This window comes from Argopecten irradians, chromosome 11 (assembly GCF_041381155.1).
Source record: "Argopecten irradians isolate NY chromosome 11, Ai_NY, whole genome shotgun sequence".
NCBI lineage: Eukaryota > Metazoa > Mollusca > Bivalvia > Pectinida > Pectinidae > Argopecten > Argopecten irradians.
This window is the reverse complement of record NC_091144.1, coordinates 5,752,926-5,776,703: the sequence shown is the minus strand read 5'-3', so window position 1 is coordinate 5,776,703 and position 23,778 is coordinate 5,752,926. Positions and strand designations below refer to the sequence as shown.

Sequence of the window (23,778 nt, the reverse complement as noted above, 5' to 3'; positions counted from 1 at the left end):
TGTCTACATTGTACTCAACATTCAATCATTGTGTCATGTCAACATTGTACTAAACATCCATACATTCTGTCATGTCTACATTGTACTAAACATCCATACATTGTCATGTCTACATTGTACTAAACATCCATACATTGTGTCATGTCTACATTGTACTAAACATCCATACATTGTGCCATGTCTACATTGTACTTAACATCCATTTATTGTGTCATGTCTACATTGTACAAAACATTTATACATTGTGTCATGTCTTCATTGTACTAAACACCCATACATTTTGTCATGTCTGTATTGTATTTAACATCCATACATTGTGTCATGTCTACATTGTACTTAACATCCATACATTGTGTAATGTCTTCATTGAACTTAACATACATACATTGTGTCATGTCTACATTGTACTAAACATTTATACATTGTGTCATGTCTACATTGTACTAAACATCCATACATTGTGTCATGTCTACATTGTACTAAACATCCATACATTGTGTCATGTCTACATTGTACTCAACATTTATACATTGTGTCATGTCTACATTGTACTAAACATCCATACATTGTGTCATGTCTACATTGTACTAAACATCCATACATTGTGTCATGTCTACATTGTACTAAACATCCATACATTGTGTCATGTCTACATTGTACTAAACATCCATACATTGTGTCATGTCTACATTGTACTCAACATTCATTCATTGTGTCATGTCTACATTGCACTCAACATTCATTCATTGTGTAATGTCTACATTGTACTAAACATCCATACCTTGTGTCATGTCTACATTGTACTAAACATCCATACATTGTGCCATGTCTACATTGTTCTAAACATCCATTTATTGTGTCATGTCTACACTACATACTAAACATCCCTTCATTGTATCATGTCTGCATTGTACAAAACATTTATCCATTCTGTCATGTCTACATTGTACTAAACATCCATATAATGTGTCATGTCTACATTGTACTTAACATCCATTTTTTGTGTCATGTCTACATTGTACTAAACATTCATTCATTGTGTCATGTCTACATTGTACAAAACATTTATCCATTCTGTCATGTCTACATTGTACTAAACATCCATATTTGTGCCATGTCTACATTGTATTAAACATGCATTCATTGTGTCATCTCTACATTGTACAAAACATTTATCCATTCTGTCATGTCTACATTGTACTTAACATCCATACATTGTGTCATGTCTACATTGTACAAAACATTTATACATTGTGTCATGTCTACATTGTACTAAACATCCATACATTGTGTCATGTCTACATTGTACTAAACATCCATACATTGTGCAATGTCTACATTGTATTAAACATTCATTCATTGTATCATGTCTGCATTGTACAAAACATTTATCCATTCTGTCATGTCTACATTGTACTAAACATCCATATAATGTGTCATGTCTACATTGTACTTAACATTTATACATTGTGTCATGTCTACATTGTACTAAACATCCATACGTTGTGCCATGTCTTCATTGTACTAAACATCCATACATTGTGTCATGTCTACATTGTACAAAACATTTATACATTGTGTCATGTCTACATTGTACTAAACATCCATACATTTTGTCATGTCTGTATTGTATTTAACATCCATACATTGTGTCATGTCTACATTGTACTTAACATCCATACATTGTGTCATGTCTTCATTGTACTTAACATACATACATTGTGTCATGTCTACATTGTACTATACATCCATACATTGTGTCATGTCTACATTGTACTAAACATCCATACATTGTGTCATGTCTACATTGTACTTAATCCATACATTGTGCCATGTCTACATTGTACTCAACATTCAATCATTGTGTCATGTCAACATTGTACTAAACATCCATACATTGTGTCATGTCTACATTGTACTAAACATCCATACATTGTGTCATGTCTACATTGTACTAAACATCCATACATTGTGTCATGTCTACATTGTACTAAACATCCTTTAATTGTGTCATGTCTACATTGTACTAAACATCCATACATTGTGTCATGTCTACATTGAACTTAACATCCATACATTGTGCCATGTCTACATTGTACTCAACATTCAATCATTGTGCCATGTCTACATTGTACTCAACATTCATTCATTGTGTCATGTCAACATTGTACTAAACATTTAAACATTGTGTCATGTCTACATTGTTCTAAAAATCCATTTATTGTGTCATGTCTACACTACATACTAAACATCCCTTCATTGTGTCATGTCTACATTGTGCAAAACATTTATCCATTCTGTCATGTCTACATTGTACTAAACATCCATACATTGTGTCATGTCAACATTGTACTAAACATCCATACATTGTGCCATGTCTACATTGTATTAAACATTCATACATTGTGTCATGTCTACATTGTACAAAGCATTTATACATTGTGTCATGTCTACATTGTACTAAACATCCATACATTGTGCCATGTCTACATTGTATTAAACATTCATTCATTGTGTCATCTCTACATTGTACAAAACATTTATCCATTCTGTCATGTCTACATTGTACTAAACATCCATACATTGTCATGTCTACATTGTACTAAACATCCATACATTGTGTCATGTCTACATTGTACTAAACATCCATACATTGTGCCATGTCTTCATTGTACTTAACATCCATTTATTGTGTCATGTCTACATTGTACAAAACATTTACACATTGTGTCATGTCTTCATTGTACTAAACATCCATACATTTTGTCATGTCTGTATTGTATTTAACATCCATACATTGTGTCATGTCTACATTGTACTTAACATCCATACATTGTGTCATGTCTTCATTGTACTTAACATACATACATTGTGTCATGTCTACATTGTACTATACATCCATACATTGTGTCATGTCTACATTGTACTAAACATCCATACATTGTGTCATGTCTACATTGTACCTAATCCATACATTGTGCCATGTCTACATTGTACTCAACATTCAATCATTGTGTCATGTCAACATTGTACTAAACATCCATACATTGTGTCATGTCTACATTATACTAAACATCCATATATTGTGTCATGTCTACATTGTACTAAACATCCATACATTGTGTCATGTCTACATTGTACTAAACATCCATACATTGTGTCATGTCTACATTGTACTAAACATCCATACATTGTGTCATGTCTACATTGTACTAAACATCCATACATTGTGTCATGTCTACATTGTACTAAACATCCATACATTGTGTCATGTCTACATTGTACTCAACATTCATTCATTGTGTCATGTCTACATTGTACTAAACATCCTTACATTGTGTCATGTCTACATTGTACTAAACATCCTTAAATTGTGTCATGTCTACATTGTACTAAACATCCTTAAATTGTGTCATGTCTACATTGTACTAAACATCCATACATTGTGTCATGTCTACATTGTACTAAACATCCATACATTGTGTCATGTCTACATTGTACTAAACATCCTTAAATTGTGTCATGTCTACTTTGTACTAAACATCCATACATTGTGTCATGTCTACATTGTACTAAACATCCTTAAATTGTGTCATGTCTACATTGTTCTAAACATCCTTAAATTGTGTCATGTCTACATTGTACTAAACATCCTTTAATTGTGTCATGTCTACATTGTACTAAACATCCATACATTGTGTCATGTCTACATTGTACTAAACATCCATGCATTGTGTCATGTCTACATTGTACTAAACATCCTTTAATTGTGTCATGTCTACATTGTACTTAACATCCTTACATTGTGTCATGTCTACATTGTACTAAACATCCATGCATTGTGTCATGTCTACATTGTACTAAACATCCATACATTGTGTCATGTCTACATTGTACTAAACATCCATGCATTGTGTCATGTCTACATTGTACTAAACATCCATACCTTGTGTCATGTCTACATTGTACTAAACATCCATACATTGTGTCATGTCTACATTGTATTAAACTTTCATTCATTGTGTCATCTCTACATTGTACAAAACATTTATACATTCTGTCATGTCTACATTGTACTAAACATCCATACATTGTGTCATGTCTACATTGTACTAAACATCCATACATTGTGTCATGTCTACATTGTACTAAACATCCATACATTGTGCCATGTCTACATTGTATTAAACATTCATTCATTGTGTCATCTCTACATTGTACAAAACATTTATCCATTCTGTCATGTCTACATTGTACTAAACATCCATACATTGTCATGTCTACATTGTACTAAACATCCATACATTGTGTCATGTCTACATTGTACTAAACATCCATACATTGTGCCATGTCTTCATTGTACTTAACATCCATTTATTGTGTCATGTCTAAATTGTACAAAACATTTATACATTGTGTCATGTCTTCATTGTACTAAACATCCATACATTTTGTCATGTCTGTATTGTATTTAACATCCATACATTGTGTCATGTCTACATTGTACTTAACATCCATACATTGTGTCATGTCTTCATTGTACTTAACATACATACATTGTGTCATGTCTACATTGTACTATACATCCATACATTGTGTCATGTCTACATTGTACTAGACATCCATACATTGTGCCATGTCTACATTGTACTTAATCCATACATTGTGCCATGTCTACATTGTACTAAACATCCATACGTTGTGCCATGTCTTCATTGTACTAAACATCCATACATTGTGTCATGTCTACATTGTACAAAACATTTATACATTGTGTCATGTCTACATTGTACTAAACATCCATACATTGTGTCATGTCTACATTGTACTAAACATCCATACATTGTGTCATGTCTACATTGTACTAAACATCCATACATTGTGTCATGTCTACATTGTACTAAACATCCATACATTGTGTCATGTCTACATTGTACTAAACATCCATACATTGTGTCATGTCTACATTGTACTCAACATTCATTCATTGTGTCATGTCTACATTGTACTAAACATCCTTAAATTGTGTCATGTCTACATTGTACTAAACATCCTTAAATTGTGTCATGTCTACATTGTACTAAACATCCTTAAATTGTGTCATGTCTACATTGTACTAAACATTCATACATTGTGTCATGTCTACATTGTACTAAACATCCATACATTGTGTCATGTCTACATTGTACTAAACATCCTTAAATTGTGTCATGTCTACTTTGTACTAAACATCCATACATTGTGTCATGTCTACATTGTACTAAACATTCTTAAATTGTGTCATGTCTACATTGTACTAAACATCCTTAAATTGTGTCATGTCTACATTGTACTAAACATCCTTTAATTGTGTCATGTCTAATTGTTCTAAACATCCATACATTGTGTCATGTCTACATTGTACTAAACATCCATACATTGTGTCATGTCTACATTGTACTAAACATCCTTAAATTGTGTCATGTCTACTTTGTACTAAACATCCATACATTGTGTCATGTCTACATTGTACTAAACATCCTTAAATTGTGTCATGTCTACATTGCACTCAACATTCATTCATTGTGTCATGTCTACATTGTACTAAACATCCATTCATTGTGTCATGTCTACATTGTACTAAACATCCATAACATTCATTCATTGTGTCATGTCTACATTGCACTCAACATTCATTCATTGTGTCATGTCTAAATTGTTCTAATAAACATTATTACATTATGTCATGTTTACACTGTAATAAGTGCTCATACAGTACAATGAGTTTATTCTATATATAGCACAATATGGGTCAAAAACTGTCAGTTATCATTATTAATGTCTATTCTACATACTAAATACTCATGTGCAAACCTTGCTTTTAATGCCCAAACCATGTGTCACCCCTAGTACTTATTATTAAGTTTGTTGAAGCCTTTTTCTGTGGGAGTCAAGTAATTGCCTGACTTGAATAGAGCTGACATGATACTGAACACCAGGGAGGTGACCCAAAGGAAATCAATCTATTGTAAATATATCCCCACAGTGTACATGTTTTCTGCACAAAGAAAGAAAAACAGGACCACCATTATATGTGCATGTCACCATAATTATTATGCTAGATGTCCTTTACAGTGAAATGATGAGCTAACAATATATGCCTCTATGAGAATACATGAACAGACTAAGTATGGCTACAGAAGCCAGTGTCTGGTAGATCCTCTTTACTAGCACACACTCCTATTGATTTTTGTTAGCTAGCTTCTCTGTATCACAGCCATCAAATGATTTGTCTTCAAAGTGCATCTCCAGCTTTTCTCAGTTTCCCATGAACCAATTCAATTTGGTTGTGACAAAAAAAATTCCTAGTCCACATACCATAAACATATCATCACCCTGACTTGGCTGGACCCTTGGACTAATTAAATGTATCAAAATTCTGACATAAAATATCAGGCATGTATAAAATAGGGTTTTTGAAAATGCTTGACACCAATTCTGGAAAATAAAGATGTGTGTGTGCATGTGTGGGTGATGTGGCCTGGGTGGGGTGGGAGTCGGGTTGTTTTTATAAATGTTTGTTTGTAATAAAATTATATATCACAAACTTTATTAATATCTACGTTGACTGATTTGTTTTACCTTAAGATTTAAAAATAATAATATCATTATCATTAATAAACATCTTATATCACACAATAGCATTTAGATTAAATCAATAAAATGAAAAAATATGGTCATTTTTGTTCAGTTTGAAATTAAATATATATAATATTTTAATAAATTTAAACTAATAAACTTTATTCTACCATATACTTTAAAAGAATTTCAAAATCCTCTGAAAGCCAGCTGAATGTTAATTAATCAAACTTGTTTAACTATCATCAGGAATTTGAAAATGTGCAGAATGTAATTTATTTTTAAATCGAAAATTGAAGAGATTTTTCTCAACTATTGAGGATATTCCTTTTAATTAAACGTATATTATATAATGACAGTAATATGCATGGCCCAAACTAACGGAACTGATATGGTTGACTGCGTTTACAATAAACAATCAATACATGCGACAAGCTTGGGCTGAAGTTTAAAATCAATAATTGACGCCAGTCTTTGTTTACAAATCCCCTAGAAATTTCCCTAGAAGACCTTCAAAATATGGGAGATGACCTCTGATAATAACGCTAGCAAAGCTAGAGTTCAGCTGAAAAAGTAGGGCATTATATTTGCCGCCTAGCTTGCTATCTTCCGTCACAATAAACAAGCCTGCGGCAAAACATGTGCCTTTGTTTACTATTAAAATGCGGTCGGCGAGTCACGTGACAGCCACTCTACACACCGTCTGTGACCCTACTGTGGTACAGTAAAGCAATTAAATCCAAGTGTTTACACTTTTGTGTCTGCACAATATAGTAAAATAATTTCTAATATACATGTTTGAAAATCCACCGACAAAATGTCTATTGATGTACTTACAGTTATCTACGTACGGGTATTTTCACATGCAAAATGCCGCAAAAACATCTGTACATTGTATGTACATGAATAATTCGAAATCCACAAGGCTACTTTCACAAATAAATAAATCCTGATGAGAAACCTTTAATATCACCCACCTGAATGTGTACTTTAAATCTCCCAACTCGCGGAGCAGAAATTTCGCGTGTCTGAAAGCAACAAAAAATAAAATTAGCCCAATATACACGCTAAAAGTCCAAATCGAAATTTCTGAAACGGTATGAGACATCCTCCTTTAAAGCGCATAAAATGACAGAATTGTTTTCGTGAACTGAAAACGAATCCCTCCATTTATATGACCTTTTTATCCGTAATGCTACAGCGGACGGCAGAAGATGCTACGCTTGTTGTAACGTTTACAGCTGTTATTTTTATCAAATAAAAATCCTTAAAAATCCTTAATGTAGCACAAATGATCACTTCATAATAAATTATCATATTAGTTATATATTAAATTACCTAACAAATAGCTTACCTCAGTCGTTGTAGACATATTTCGGAAATAAAATCGTTAAATGTATCCTCTCCCAATGTCTTTTCAGAAATAGGTTGTTGAGCGTAACAACCTCCCGATATTTGCCGAAGTTCCCGGCGAGAGCAAGGTTGCGCACTGACCTTCACTTCGGTATATTCCGGAATTCCTTACTGAATCGATAATAAAACAAAGGCTTTGTTTAACAATGTATATACGTGAATCATGATATATATATAAATGAACCCATAAGAACATCTTGAGCTGAGCTGTCCCTCACTGGGACCGGGGCTGACTGGGACCGGCGCTGGTGGGGCCCGTAAAGATAGATAACTCGTCTATACTTAGAACAAACTATATATGTGCTGTATACATATATTATATCCATGTGCTAAAAATATATCGAGGTAAACCTGATATTAAAAATAATAATTTAGTGTATATTAATATATACGTATTTTATATTATGTAGCTTTATCTAAATGTTACCGATAGTTGTTTCTATTCTCTTGCATTTTCATCCACGATCCCGCTGACTGATATACCAAGGTATGTTTTCAAATGAATTAGCAATTGACTCCATCATTTTGTGTTCTTGTTGTTTTTAACGCTAAAAAGAAAAGGGAAAATGTTTTTTTTAAACTGTGGCAAAACTGTTTTAAAATAAAGAAATCGTTTTAAACTTATGAAAATATTTTAAACACTTTAAAAAAATGCTGACAAAGTCTCAACTCTAACATTTCAATTTTTTTTTTTTATTTAATTCTGATAAGGTATATCGCATTTGTAATGTTCAAGTACTCTAAAATAATATTTCTTTTTTCAAAACTTGTGTCAATTAACTGTAAACATATGCCCGTGACTTGAATAGATCGCAACTGACACGCTTTACAAAGACATATATCTAACGCCACACTTTAACATGAAAATACTTTTCTTTCTTAGCACAACCAAAGAGCAATTGTAACAACAGTTTCAAGAAAAAAAAATCTAAATCAGAATGATATAAACACTACCTCAGTTTAATTAGTATTAAAAAAATGAAGTCAATTAAGTGTTTGCCAATCGATTTACCGGTAATATTTCTAAATCTCTGTTTAAACTAAAGTGTCATCAGCAAATAAACGTGTTGTTGATTTGATAATTCAAGTTCACTAGCTATATCATTTGTAAAAATAAAGAAAGTATGGATTATGACGGGAATCTTGCATTTGTTATGTGTTGAAATCTTATATTAGGCATATGAGGATACATTTTTCTTGTGTAATTATATTATTATTTTTTTTAATTAATTCACATGTTTTGTTTGGAAAATAGCGGGTCTTTTATACATTTGTTTTTTATAAGTATGTCAGTATTAATTAATGCAAATAATATCAATACTATATATTTTCACATTTCCTGATTCAAATTATCCCTCACTGGGACAGTCTCAATACATGGGCCGTTTAAGAATAATTGCGAACCTTTCAAATGCGTTTATGATAGGTTTAGTCTTGGTATCAGAAACATATATATAATTATATATTTACGTTTCTATTGGTATACAGGGTATTTTTTACCCTTGGAAGCCACAGCTTGCAGATATTGAGGAAAATTGTTTACAGCACCACGGTCCTAGCCAGCACCGGGCCCAGTCAGCCCCGGTCCTGGTGAGGGCCTGTGTGTGTGTGTGTGTGTCGCCATGCATCAGTACGTACGTGAGGTAACACATGTGAAAAGCTTGCGTGCTGTATCTCACAGAACGACAATGGGAATTCCATAGATGATTCTGTATCGCTCCTTCTATTCTGGTTATCTTATTGTTCTTTATCGTGTATAAGATATAAGAACCAGTTGCAATTATTTAGTCTGCACCATCTATGAATTTATCTACATGGGCCCACTACATTTGAAATAGTCATATGTATAATATAAACTTCAATTACATGCACAGTACTGTCAGTACTTAATAAATGAAGATTTAAAAATAGCAAAAGTCCGTATTACAAACATGGCTTTGTGTATATATTTAATAATTATAAAACATATATGTTTCCACTAGTTCAGTTTATTTCTTCTTTTGGTTATCTATTTAGCCAAGTGTTTTATTTCGTTTCATTATTCATTTATCGGTCACAACAAGTTCAACAAACATGTTTACATGATCTGTTTATGATAATGTAATTCTGTAACATGCAAGACATGTCAAGTGCATATATAGATTAGAAGGCGTTACGTCGCATTTCAGAGATGACGTATAGAAGCAAAGCCATTAATATGTGTCATGATCATAATACATGCAATGAAGTTTCCTTGATTCACCTCCTGTACTGTATACACCACAGTCATCTATGAGAAACTTTATATATTAGCATGATATGATAGACAATTAACTACAACACTAAACACAGAGCAATATTTAGTTAATTGTAAAATGGTTGCAATATATTTTTCGTTTTTCATTTTTGAAAATTTTCCGCTGCGCGGTGCGTTTCTTAAAACATTCAAGCACGTAGTGTTCAAACTTTAATGCCTTTTTAGAACATTTCTTTCGGCGATAATGGTTGCCGCCCCAACCCCCCGCCCCACTTCCTACGCCCCTGATAACATGTATAATAACATGAACATGAAATGAATTTGAAAATAGTGTTAGAAATGCAATGTATATAATAATCGAAGTATAAACTCTTAAGATAATAACGTTCAAAACTGCGATGTGTTTTGGAGGAGAATGCGTTTTGCGTAAATAATGTTTTTTAAAATGATTTAGTTAATGGAAAGCTCACTTTTTTATCATGTGATTCTCAGGCGACAACGATATTAAATATGTACATACCGGTCGATAAAAACGCACAAGGGTAGATTAGATGCTCATTACTACCGTCACTAATCTTGATCAGACTACATGTACATGTGTTATTATTAAAAAAAAAAAAAATTTCAGTATGTTGACACTTGACCGTCATTAACATGAATGTTTGTTTATTCTTTTCGTGTTTTGATAATGGGACAGATTTTCTCGATAATTTGCCATTATTTTTGTCCATACTTATGTCTTTTCCCTATATGGTATATTTGAAACCAACATATATTTACGCGTACGATTAGATTTTACTTATTTTTCTGGCGATAAGTAATCTTGAAAATCAATCGCTGCAACAATGGCATTACAAGTTTAAATCGCGAAATGGAATCCCCGTGGAATAACGTTAGAAACGAACATATGAAAATAGCGCGCATTATGAAGATTGTCTGCAAAGCTCTGGCATACAGACCATAGATGCCATAGGAAGATAATAGTTTAATGCTTAAATATATTACCTCTTTATAACAAGCGACAATACTAGTGTCTTCGCAAGCAACTATTCATAGCCAGTTTCAAAACATTGCAAGTCACTATACAATTTTAACTGATCATCCTGCAACTTCAAAATCCGATTAAGTAATAGATATTGTGTCCATTTAAGGATTAACTTGAATAAATTTTTTATGTTATGGAGATATAACACAAAAATCTGAGTGTACTCTAAATAAACCGCGAAGCGGTTTATGATGAGAGTACACTCAGATTTTTGTGTTATATCTCCATAACATAGAAAATCTATTCAAATTAATCCTTATAATTCAATTTACTAAAGATAATCTCTTCAACATTTAAAATTCATTTTTGGACTCTTTTGTCTATGAAATTATTACGCCGTCATCTCTGCCAATAAGAAGCGACGTTACAAACGGCGACGCCATTTTTTTTCCTTTATGGGCTGATAAAGTAAATTTTTAAGCCAATGAAAATGCTCGTAACAAGCAAAAATGAATTATTTATACACAACAAAAACTGAATTTAGATTAAAAGGGTTAATCGCAAGTAATAGATATTGTGTCCATTATATGTTGCTGGTTTTTTTTAAACTTTTTTTTTATATATATGTTATTGGATTTATCTTTAAACCTGTATTGGTGCTGGAGTAATGAAAGCCAGAAAGGATACATTAAAATAGTGCAAAATATTAGGCGGTTGGCTCAATTCTCAGATAATGAACAGCAGATCAACTCATGAAAAGTGTCTGAAATGTTAATGCTGGTTAAACCTCAATAGTTCATTGGTAACTGGTAGCTCATATTGCTATCCATGATTTACATTTTGTATGCTGGTGATACATAAGGGAAATGTATCCATCCATATTAAAGAACTAGGTAACCTCAATATATCTTCACCAGAATCCAGAACTGGCCTTCAACGATTCAACCCATTGAATACCGGTAGGCCTAGTCGAGATACCCCGACAGAAACTGTCATTAAAGCAAGCAAGATGACAATAACTCTACAGTCTACTTAGGCAAGCCCTCATATTTTACAAAATAGCATTACTATAAAATACATAAATTAATTAGTTTACTGGGGTCAATGTCGCCATTTACCTGTGATAGTTTGCAATTTTCGATGTTTCAATATGCAGGTACGTTCACTGTACGACTACGTCATAAAAGTTGTGGCATGACGTCACTTAATATTGAGTATTACGTCATTATGATCGTCTCAATCGGGAACCTTCGGCACTTTCCTTAAACGGGAATTAAGTACCGAAGATTCCCGATTCTAAATCACCAACATTTATCACTCTAAACTAGCCACTAGTCTAGCCTGTACAATATCAAAACATCACTAAAAATATTAGGCGGTTGGCTCAATTCTCAGATGATGAACAGCAGATCAACTCATGAAAAGTGTCTGAAATGTTAATGCTGGTTAAACCTCAATATTTCATTGGTCACTGGTAGCTCATATTGCTATCCATGACGCCGTTTATAACTTAAGAATACAACAAAAACGTTTAGAATAAATAAAATTGGTAAAAAATATCCACTATCCTTTGTTTCATTTGTGTTAGCAAGTGACCGAGTACCGCTATACAGACTTGCAACTATGAAATTTAAAAAAATACTATGCACTGATGTCATTGGGATAGCGATTCAAAATTGTACAAGTGATTCGCCTGAAGGTCGGGACAACAGAAGTCAATTTTATCATCATATGGCTTGAATAGGTTTTGGCCTGAATCCATAACTGCAGTACATGACTTTGCTGTGTCATGTTCTACAAAATACATGTAACTAACGGTCTAGGGCCTAGGTATTTATTATAGGCCTATATGAGATAGGACAACGTACAACCTCAGATACAACGTAGATACTGTCAATATATTAATATACGTGTTTGTCATTTTTACTGAATTAACCAGGTGAGCCGTAGCCTACAGGCCTCTTAATTTACATTTTGTATGCTAGTGATACATAATGGAAATGTATCCATCCGTATTAAAGAACTTGGTAACCCCAATGTATCTTCACCAGAATCCCGAACTGTCTTTCAACGATTCAACCCATTGAATACGGGTAGTCGAGATACCCCGACAGAAACCGTCATTAAAAGCAAGCAAGATGACAATAACTCTACAGTCTACTTAGGCAAGCCCTCATATTTTACAAAACAGTATTGCTATAAAATACATAAATTAATAAGTTTACTGGGGTCAATGTCGCCATTTACCTGTGATAGTTTGCAAAATTTTCGATGTTTCAATATGCAGGTACGTTCATTGTACGACTACGTCATAAAAGTCGTGGCATGACGTCACTTAATATTGAGTATTACGTCATTATGATCGTCTCAATCGGAAACCTTAGGTGCTTTCCGTAAACGTACCGAAGATTCCCGATTCTAAATCGCCAACATTTATCACTCTAAACTAGCCACCAGTCTAACCTATACAATATCAAAACATCACTATAATTTGGTTTGATAATTTTTGTTTCTGCGACATGTCGGATTCCCAGTGTCCTCACAGGATTTGAGTCTAATCACCGGATCAACTGTACATGTGGGCAATTCACGTGAAACTCGCGGGTTGAGTTGAGTGAACAAAATGTGTTGAACTACTACTTAGAGAGAAACTCTCCGAACCCAGAGTCTGAGCTGGGTTAGACACGGATAGAGTTCAAAGTTCAAACTACGTACGTGTGACTCGAGTTTTTGAAACACACACCGCTCGTGTTAATTAACTAGTGTATAGAGTTGAAACATGAACTACATGTAGTCCATGGTTAAGTAATGGGGTGTATAATCTTCAATCGCCATATTCTTGGAAGTGATTATATAAACAGAGCAAAAAGCATATTCATATAAAGCATTGTATTCGGAATGACCCAGTGACAAAAAAAAAAATGAAAATGAAAAGAAAATCAGAAAGAAGCAAAGAAGATAATCATTAAACTGATCCATATATATCATATATATCATATATATATAGTTATATGTACTAATGTAGAAGAAATGATGAACAGTACATCAACCATGATATATTTGGTGTTGACAAAGAGGCAAAAATATGCTTACATCCATTATCTAAACACGTAAAGTTCTATAATTGATGAAAATGCGTTACAACATATACGAATGTATACATCTTCATTATTTTTAATTGTTGCTTCTGTGATAATTTTATCATAATTGTCCTGAAAGTTCATTTAAATAATAAAATAATTGTGGTTTAAATCGCTGTTTTAGATCCACAACTACAATTTGTAAGTATAGCCACAATGCTTGTAGATCTTATGCATTATGACTATGAACAGTAGTCATTATTTTAAATGTACATTACAAGTACTTTTTCTTCAGGTAATACTAGTACTATGCAATATGTATTCATATTGTCTTTGATTTTTTAACCAACTTTTACTAACAGAGGAACATATGGAAGATAAGCTTTTCCGCTTAGGTTTTATTTATAATAAATAAAAATCCCATCTTGGTATGTCGTTTTTGCATGCCAAATGCCTACTAGACCATCCTCGAGATCGTAAGTGATCGGAAGCCCTGGAATATCGAGGATGTTGCTAGACTGACTCTATACATGTTCAGTCACATAGCAAATTATCACGATTTCCTGATATTACAAATCCTCATAATGACATTGAGGTCCATTGTGCAAACATTAACATTATATCTATAGTAAAGAACATTTAATATGTATCTGCAAACAATCGAAAATCAAACATACAGACAGTACTGAAGTACAGTACCGATTATACTTTTTTTTTTTAATTTATTTTCCGGATATTCGACTCTCCGGTTTCGCTGGTATACTAATACACCCAAGTCATTTAAATGTTTTACCAATGAACAAAACAGAAGATTCTTAAATCTTGTAATTGCAATGCATCAGTTGAAGTGAGGTGTCTTTGCATGAAAACCAGCTAGTTTGTTTACCAATTGTGATAGTAATATTCCAAAAAAACGGTAGATGAAGCCAAACCATAGTTTTCTTTTCTGTGAAGCGTCTACGCGACATGGGCTGTTTTCTGTTGCCGTGGTGACCTAAAATGCAATATGGCGGCACGCAGTTGAAAAATCATACCAGTGGAATTTAAAGTATAATTTTAGCAGGTAACGTATGATATTCAGGTTGACATTTAGATAAATACATTGAGTTATTTATTACTTTTCTTAAATAACGAATAAAACAATACAATGAATAACTAAAATGGGTATAACTAGACATCATATTACGGAGTTTGTCGTGTTTACATTTTTTCTGTCTCTGACACTAGGCCTATTTTGGACTAACCAGTTACTGACCAAGGTTATTGTTTCGTGTCAATACACCTTTGCTTACCAAAACAACCCGAATACAGCAGCTAAAAGAGTTTATATCATACATAAGAAAACGAAATAATGCATGTGCTGAAAATATTTTTCGTAGTGAACTTTTTTGATTTGATTTTTTTTTCAGATTGGTGGGAGCAATTCCTAATATCACAATGGCTAGTCTGAGTCATGGTCAGTTGTTGGTCCATGCTGTCCGTGTACTTGACACATACAACAAGGATATGCAATCAGTGGAAGAGCATGTAAACAAATACCTAAAACAACAAAAGGTAAATCGTACATGTATCACTAGACCACTTAATAGATATTGTTTTATTTACCACCATTTTATAAGAATAGTCTTTTATTCTAGTCATGCTTTTATGGTACTCGATTTGTTTTGTTCAGGTTCAGAAATAAAACTACATTAGCTTTTACATATAATTGTTTAACAGTGTTTCAGTTAGGATGTTTACATGGGTAAAATACATACCCATTAAAATTTGTCAATTATTATGAGCGCATCCAAGAAATAAAAACAGAAATTTAGTACAATTGTGAAACCAGATGAATTCCAGTCATGCTTGAGAGTAAACATCAACTGTGATAAATATTTAAACAATTGCTAGCTTGTCATCAATTACGTTACCAAATAGCTTTCTTCATTCACACAGAAATCAGAGTTGTTCTGGCAAGTGACCAGTTCTCGCTGGGTACCAATTCTTGCCATTGCATGTGTACTTGTATGATCACACACAAATTTTCAGACCACTTTTTGTGTAAATCATAATGGTAGTGTCTTCTATCAGAATATAGTTTTAGTGACTAAATTTTCATGTTAATTGTGCAGTTACAGATACGATGGTGAGAATTGGTCGCCTCCCAGTAGTCTTCCCTTTTTAAATGTGTTAGTGCAATTAACCACCCCTCCAAAAATTATCTGGAGCGCTGCATGTGTACATTGTATCATATCACACTAATTATCCAACATCATAATCTTTTAAAATAAGTAAAGTCAAACCCATTTCAAATGCCTCGATCAGGAATCAAACCTGGCTCTCCAGTGTGAAAATCAAAGGCTCCACTGACTGAGCCAAATAAGCATGCTCTGTCATGGGAGTGACAGAAACCATCTCTAGCACTACATGTATGTAGTATGTACACTCTCACTGACCCATGCACTTGATCCTTTTAATACATATGAACACATATGTAATAGCATCATTTTCAATTTTTAAACAAATGTAAAATCTGTAGGAAACACTTTATTACACCATTCCTCATGGTTTGACATTCTTGCAGCGATCTGTCAGCACTGACAGTGCTTTGTTGTATTCTCGTTTCAGATTTATGATGAGGGTGATCAGACATTTATTGTTGAGGTGTTTTCTAACTGTGTCCGCTACTGGAATCTCATGAAAGTCATTACAGATGGATTCTTTGTTAAAGATGGAAAAAATGTGCTTCGCTCTGAAGAAAACTTATACATTGGTAATGAAAATAATATGATTTTAGTAGTTACAATGAAATAGAATCTCTTTTTATTTTCTGATACCTTATATCAAGTCACCTTAAAGGGACAATGCACTTAGGCTAATTCTTTTACATAACCAAGAAGCAAAATATGGCATTAATGTATTGTTCTACATTTCTTATGAAACATATAACATAAAATATTGACAAATTCCACGTCATTGTTTATTACTTTAATTGATACCATTGAATTACAAATCGTTGATCAATACGATAAGCAGGTACAATATGTACGCTGTACCCATATCCGAGCCAAAGTCACGCACGTTAAACAAATGAACTACATTACCACTGTGGAGGTGATAAAATGATTTTTTAGGCAAGACAATTCACCTAATAAGGTAAACACACTACTGTAAGAGCTATTTGAGCCGTTCTAGACAAAAGTAGCATTACTCTACGAGCAAGGGCAGGGTTCAGCATACAAGATGTTCGACCACAATGTGTAATGGTGGACAGCAAGCGAGTTTGAACATTACACACAAATTTTACCACCATGGGCTTTTCTGGCATATCACAGAAAAACTGACTGGTCTAATTTCCATTAGAACTGGTTTTTTTTTAGATATATGTACAAATTTTAATGTTCTCCAAGATTGAATTGTCCCTTTAACTTTGTTTATCAACACAGTTCAGAAAAGTCAGACTATGACTACTGAAGTTCACTTCTATTTTATATGTAAAAGTTTGTTGAAAGGCTTTTGTTCAATAGTTGCCTGTGGTAACAGGTCTTTTATTAAAGGCTAAAGCTAAAGGCAAAATATCTTTGAACAACACAGAATATGTAATAAAGTTTTACTAGCTCTAAGGAATCAGAAGTTTTGAACTAAGTATCTTTGTTTATTTCTAGAAAATGATATATTTTTACCAAAAATTGAGGATTGACGATGCTCCACTGCTGACAAATGGTATACATGGGAGCAGATGAATTAATATCTTTCTTCAGTTACAAAAGTTTACACCATTACCACTGGGAGGGAGCGGATACCATTGAAAAATTTGAGCTTCTAATTTTACTTCAAGATAAGAATTTTCAATTTTAAAATAAATAATTGTGTCCCGGAAAAATGAAAAATTCCATGGCACTATGTTTTATATGGAATGAAGTACTAATTCCACATGCACCAAAAGATAAACAAACTTTTTTATATTTTGTTTGGTTGCTAATTAGACATTTAGGTATATACACGATTAAACATCAATTGTGAGTATCATTTATGTTCTGTTGGCGGTGGAGCATCTTAACATGTCATTAGTGTAAAGTTTATATTTTGTACAGGTTTTGTTTTTTTCCTATAAAAAATATCCTGCTCTTGTTGTAGTTACCAGTTACCTAGCATTCTTTAGACTGGACGAGTTGGGTGTGGCACATTTTAGGAAATTTGTCAGTGCTCAAGACATCAACAAGATGTACAGAGTAAGTCTATATTTACATACATACATTGCATACTGTATTGTATAGATTCACCTTATAAATCCTTCAGAGTTTATTTTCTTCAAATTGTGAATAAAATTATCATAAAACTGAATGATATTAAAGCACACTAATCATGTTTATAAACATTGTCTGTTCAAAATAGGATTTAATATGGTAAGTCATGGAAAAAGTTCATTATTCAATAAAATTTCTTTGTTAATACTCTTAACCATTTTCAGAATTAGCTTTTGTATGTATTTTATTTATCTTTAAAAGGTTATTAATGCTATACTTTTTTGTTGTCAACAGTTTCTGAACTTCTGTCTGAATGAGAGAAATTTATTAACATGGATGAAGGATGGCTGGGAGAAATTCTATGAGCACACATTTGTACAGACCAGTGTTCTATCTCCAATACAAAGGTAACACACATTTGTACAGACCAGTGTTCTATCTCCAATACAAAGGTAACACACATTTGTACAGACCAGTGTTCTATCTCCAATACAAAGGTAACACACATTTGTACAGACCAGTGTTCTATCGCCAATACAAAGGTAACACACATTTGTACAGACCAGTGTTCTATCCCCAATACAAAGGTAACACACATTTGTACAGACCAGGGTTCTATCCCCAATACAAAGGTAACACACATTTGTACAAACCAGTGTTCAGTCTCCAATACAAAGGTAACACACATTTGTACAAACCAGTGTTCTGTCTCAAATACAAAGGTAACACACATTTGTACAGACCAGTGTAGCTGTCTCCAATACAAAGATAACACACATTTGTACAGACCAGTATTCTATTTACAATAAAAAGGTAACACACATTTGTACAGACCAGTGTAGCTGTCTTCAATACAAAGGTAACACACATTTGTACAGACCAGTGTAGCTGTCTCCAATACAAAGGTAATACACATTTGTACAGACCAGTGTTCTATCTCCAATACAAAGGTAACACACATTTGTACAGACCAGTGTAGCTGTCTCCAATACAAAGGTAACAGTAAACACACATTTGTACAGACCAATGTACTATCTCCAATACAAAGGTAATACACACTTGTACAGACCAGTGTAGCTGTCTCCAATACAAAGGTAAAACACATTTGTACAGACCAGCATTAATTATACCAGTAAAATATTTAAATAAAAGTACAGTTTCTCAATTTTTATTGTTAAATAAGCTAGATTATCATAAAAATTGTCAAAGTGCAAGAATCTTAAGCTAATATGGACTAGAGGATTTAAATGTAAAACAAAATATGCAGTTTAAATGTAAACACTGTTGATGCATGGCCTCACATTGATGTGTCCCCTGGAGCGATAGTCTCATGTTGTTCATATAAACCTCAAGTCAACTTGACACATTGATAATGAAATCTACATCAAGTGACAGACAGGGAAACTAGGTTAATGCAGGCAAGTAGAGCTATAAAACATACATAATTCTGGTGTTATGACAGATTGTGTGGGGATCTTGTAAACATCCATCAGGGTTGTTTTAGTTGTATATTTTATCATGCAAATCAAATCTAGCTTTTGTAAGATAGGATGTATCAGTTTAATTGCTTTGGTAATTATCATACAAATGTACTTAGTATCCAAACTAATTTGGAATGGTTTTATAGTAATATGTATTTGTCCATCAGAGAACTGGCATGGTTTTGTTTTGTACTATTTTGATACATGTTATCAAATATTGTTTTGACATTCAAATTGATGGGTTATCCATCACTTGTTTTTTTTAATTCTTCTTTAATTTTTAATTTTTCTTTAATTTTTAATTTTTCTTTCATTTTTAATTTTCTTTAATTTTCAATTCTTCTTTAAACACCTGCAGATATTCAAGGTATACTTTCCAGTTGATGGATTAGATATGAATTTAATTAAATTGACAATTAGCATACCACATGTATTTATATATGGAATATGTATTATTAAAAGCATATAACCTGTGAAATTTTAAGTTGGAAAACACTATTCTGTCTTTTCGTTAGACTGAGTTGTCTGCCCTTGTGGGCAGGTAAGGAAAAACATCCTACATTGCATGAGAAAACAGCATAGCTTCTTACTCAAACTAACCATGTCATTTGATTGAACAAATTTAGAAAGTTTGCATGCTAAATGGGAGATGGTTTGTATAGTATCCAATGTTAACTCCTTGTATTACAGATGGATGCCCGAACTCCAGGAAATGCTGTGTCATATGAAGGCCAAAATAGACAACAAACTCAGACCTCGTCGCAAGACAACACCTAAAACTGGTACGAAGGAATTTTAGCATTTCAAGTTAACAAAATAATAAAAGTTAATTTTAATTTTTATTGATTATATCTTAGATCATATCAATGGAAAAAAGTTCTTGACAGGATCAAAACTTTTATAAGTTCTTCATTTGATACTGAATTAAGTATGCTAGCTGAAACGCAGGGATCAGTTTGTACTCCTGAACCTCATAGTCCAAACAAACATCTTTTAGAGCCATAGAAGCTGTCCAAAACAGTGACACTGAATTGTGAGGTGTATACACAGTTCCTTATTGGCCGTAGTGCATGCAGTTATCTCCCTTCCAATCACAATCAACAGCAAATAACTTTCTAGAGATGTCAAATTCTTCTGCAGATGTAAATATTTTCCATAAAGTGATCTATAGACAAGTAATCATTGAAAACAAAACGCAGGATTTTTTCCTTGCCCATTAAAACCAAGTATTTTTGATGTTTTTACAGAAACCAAGCCCTTCGAAATTACCCAGCCTCGACCCAGGAGTATACCAATACCTGAGCCGGTATGAGCGAGAATTCTGAAATTTCTCTTTGTTGTTTTGTCAGGGTTTCAATATACATATGTATCTTGTCATTTTTTCTTTTCCTTTTTATTTCTTTCTTAAATTTATACATTAAAAGATATTGGAGAAATGAACTCTCTTGCTTTAAGGTGAATCCATTAACAGTTTCAACTAATCGAAAAAAAAAAAGAATGAAAAATGATTCCAAATGCTAATTGTATTAAAGAATTTTAATGAACTATTAAAACCGAACTATTTATCTTATTGGTATGACAGATCCCTAAACTTCATAAACACAAGCCTCCACCACGCTCACTGTACGACGATCCAGAGGAGTTTGACATCCTCAAGAGGAATCGAGATGTTAATCGAAGGAAGGCAGAGGTATGCACACTCGGTTAAACTGTTTGGTATATATTGGTGATTTATTTACATGTTTTTGTGGTTGAAATTACCTAATTTAAGCTTTCAACCATATAGGAGGAAAGACCCTGAAGAACCAGTTCAATGTTTGCACTACACACTTAACATTACAAACTCTTTAATTCTTTTACCATGGTCCTTCAGGCCTTGTGATACCTATTAGGTATATATAACTGTGTAGGTCCTGGAGAAACATATTCTGTATTTTCAGGTAGAACTTGATTATATATCATGCGAGCGAAAGCTTTCAGAGAAAATTTCCTCGAGATAAGGACATCATCTCAATGGATACCTACCCACTAAACAAGGTATAACCCTTTAATGTGCAAACACAGAAAAGGAACATTATCGTTTGGGTCCTTTATGGTCCCCAAAAAAGGGAAAAGGGGTTGGGGTAGGGTAGGTGGGGGGAGGGTTATATTTGTGTTTCCGCATCTTTCTATCCTTCCTGTTTTGGTATTTTTTATGCCTTGATATCTTTGTCCTTCCAATCATTGGCTTGTCTAGACTCTCTGTTGTACATTTCCTGTCACAGGTACTGAGACACTGTGCATGTGTCCTGATCGTGACTTTAAGCATTCTGATCTCTCAGAATTATTTCCCTTCACACCACTTTGCCAGTACTGACGGAGTGAAACAAAGTGGAGTAACATTGAGACATCATAATGGAATTCTTCCCTGGTAGATTTTTTGTCCTTGTGAATATTACAGATATACATATCATCTTTGGTTTCTATTTGTAACAGGAGAGATTAATGGAAGCTTCAAGAATACAGTTTGCCTGTGCAAATCCAGAGAAGTCAGACAAGACAAAAGAAATCTGGAACAACATTATCAGTGAGGAGGATGGTAAACTGGACTTTGAAAGGCATAGAGCTAAACCTACTCCATCTTTCCTGGTAAGTTTTCAGAAATGTAAAGGATAAGCTCTCATAGATTATTATTCTATTTCATAATGCAATTTTGTCCTTTTAATTTCATAATAGCTTTTAACCTCAGCTTTTGACTATGAATGTACTTTAAATCTGCATTAATGTACATAATATGTTTATGTTATTTTATTGGAAAGACTAATTCAGATGGACAAAATTGTCTAAATTCCTATTGGGTAAAAAAAATATGCACTTGATTGAGTGAGGGTCAATCCTTCTTGGATTTTGTGAGAGCCTTTAATTGTAATGTTAATTTGTACATAATATCAGTTATATTAAAAAACTTATCTGGAGTTTAATTGTGTTCAGTCAGAGTCGACAGCAGCCACTCTGATAAAATCAGACTGTGGTAATACCCGTCATCGGGTCCGACCGACTGTGAGTTATCTCCCCTTTAATGCATGTGTCGCTATTGTACAAACATATTGTGAAGTAAAACGACAAAGTACTGCCAGTTAGATATGCATGTTTGCCTATACTGTACCTAGATTATAGGTTTAGTAGGATGATTAATCTCTTTTTTAGCTCGCCTATTTGAAGAATAGGGGGAGCTAATGTTGTCACCCCGGCGTCGGCGTCAGCGTTGGCGTCCCATTTCACGTTAAAGTTTTTGAGCAAGTTTCTGTTTCGTCAATTGTTTAAGCTTAAGTCATCATAAATGTTTATGATTTTATTTTCCTAATGTGTATGGATACTGAACGTGATAATACAACCAATTTGGGGCCCTTCAGGTTTTTTTGAGTCTGTTAATTTGTCATACTTCCATGTTAAAGTTTTTGAGCAAGTTTCTATTTTGTCTATTGTTTAAGCTTATGTCATCATAAATGTTTATGATTTTATTTTCCTAATGTGTATGGATGCTGAACGTGATAATACAACCAATTTGGGGCCCTTTAGGAGGTTTTTGAGTCTGTTAATTTGTCATATTTCCATGTGTAAATAGTAAATACTCGAACATCAACTTCTTCTGAATAGGCGAGCTTTGCTATTCTCCAACAGCTGTTGTTCAATATATTTAGAATACTCTCATACCTGGTTATGCCATCACAATTAACTGTATGATTTTACATTGGTC

At 33.3% G+C, this 23,778-nt stretch overlaps 2 protein-coding genes across 4 annotated transcripts in view; one reads left to right on the top strand and one right to left on the bottom strand.

The window, feature by feature from the left end:
* Positions 1-13,589, bottom strand: part of LOC138335692 (uncharacterized protein ZK1073.1-like) — a 77,034-nt gene extending 63,445 nt beyond the window's left edge. Inside the window, exons 1-3 of the mRNA XM_069284854.1 lie at positions 13,500-13,589; positions 7,973-8,142; positions 7,596-7,646 (exon numbers count right to left, since the gene is read on the bottom strand). Coding sequence (XP_069140955.1) covers positions 7,596-7,646; positions 7,973-7,990 — 69 coding nt within the window. The 5' untranslated portion in view covers positions 7,991-8,142; positions 13,500-13,589. The remainder of the gene's footprint in view (positions 1-7,595; positions 7,647-7,972; positions 8,143-13,499) is intronic.
* A 1,646-nt stretch (positions 13,590-15,235) lies between these two features.
* The window catches only part of LOC138334364 (cilia- and flagella-associated protein 99-like), a 21,085-nt gene continuing 12,542 nt past the window's right edge, over positions 15,236-23,778 (top strand). The window contains exons 1-9 of one of the 3 annotated variants that reach the window (XM_069283024.1): positions 15,236-15,395; positions 15,742-15,886; positions 16,943-17,087; positions 18,452-18,546; positions 18,856-18,968; positions 20,733-20,824; positions 21,290-21,348; positions 21,625-21,732; positions 22,518-22,670. In XM_069283024.1, coding sequence (XP_069139125.1) covers positions 15,770-15,886; positions 16,943-17,087; positions 18,452-18,546; positions 18,856-18,968; positions 20,733-20,824; positions 21,290-21,348; positions 21,625-21,732; positions 22,518-22,670 — 882 coding nt within the window. In that variant the 5' untranslated portion in view covers positions 15,236-15,395; positions 15,742-15,769. Of the gene's footprint in view, positions 15,396-15,741; positions 15,887-16,942; positions 17,088-18,451; positions 18,547-18,855; positions 18,969-19,080; positions 19,104-19,455; positions 19,512-20,732; positions 20,825-21,289; positions 21,349-21,624; positions 21,733-22,517; positions 22,671-23,778 lie in introns of those variants that run through there. The other 2 variants (XM_069283026.1, XM_069283025.1) reach the window with 2 other exon arrangements.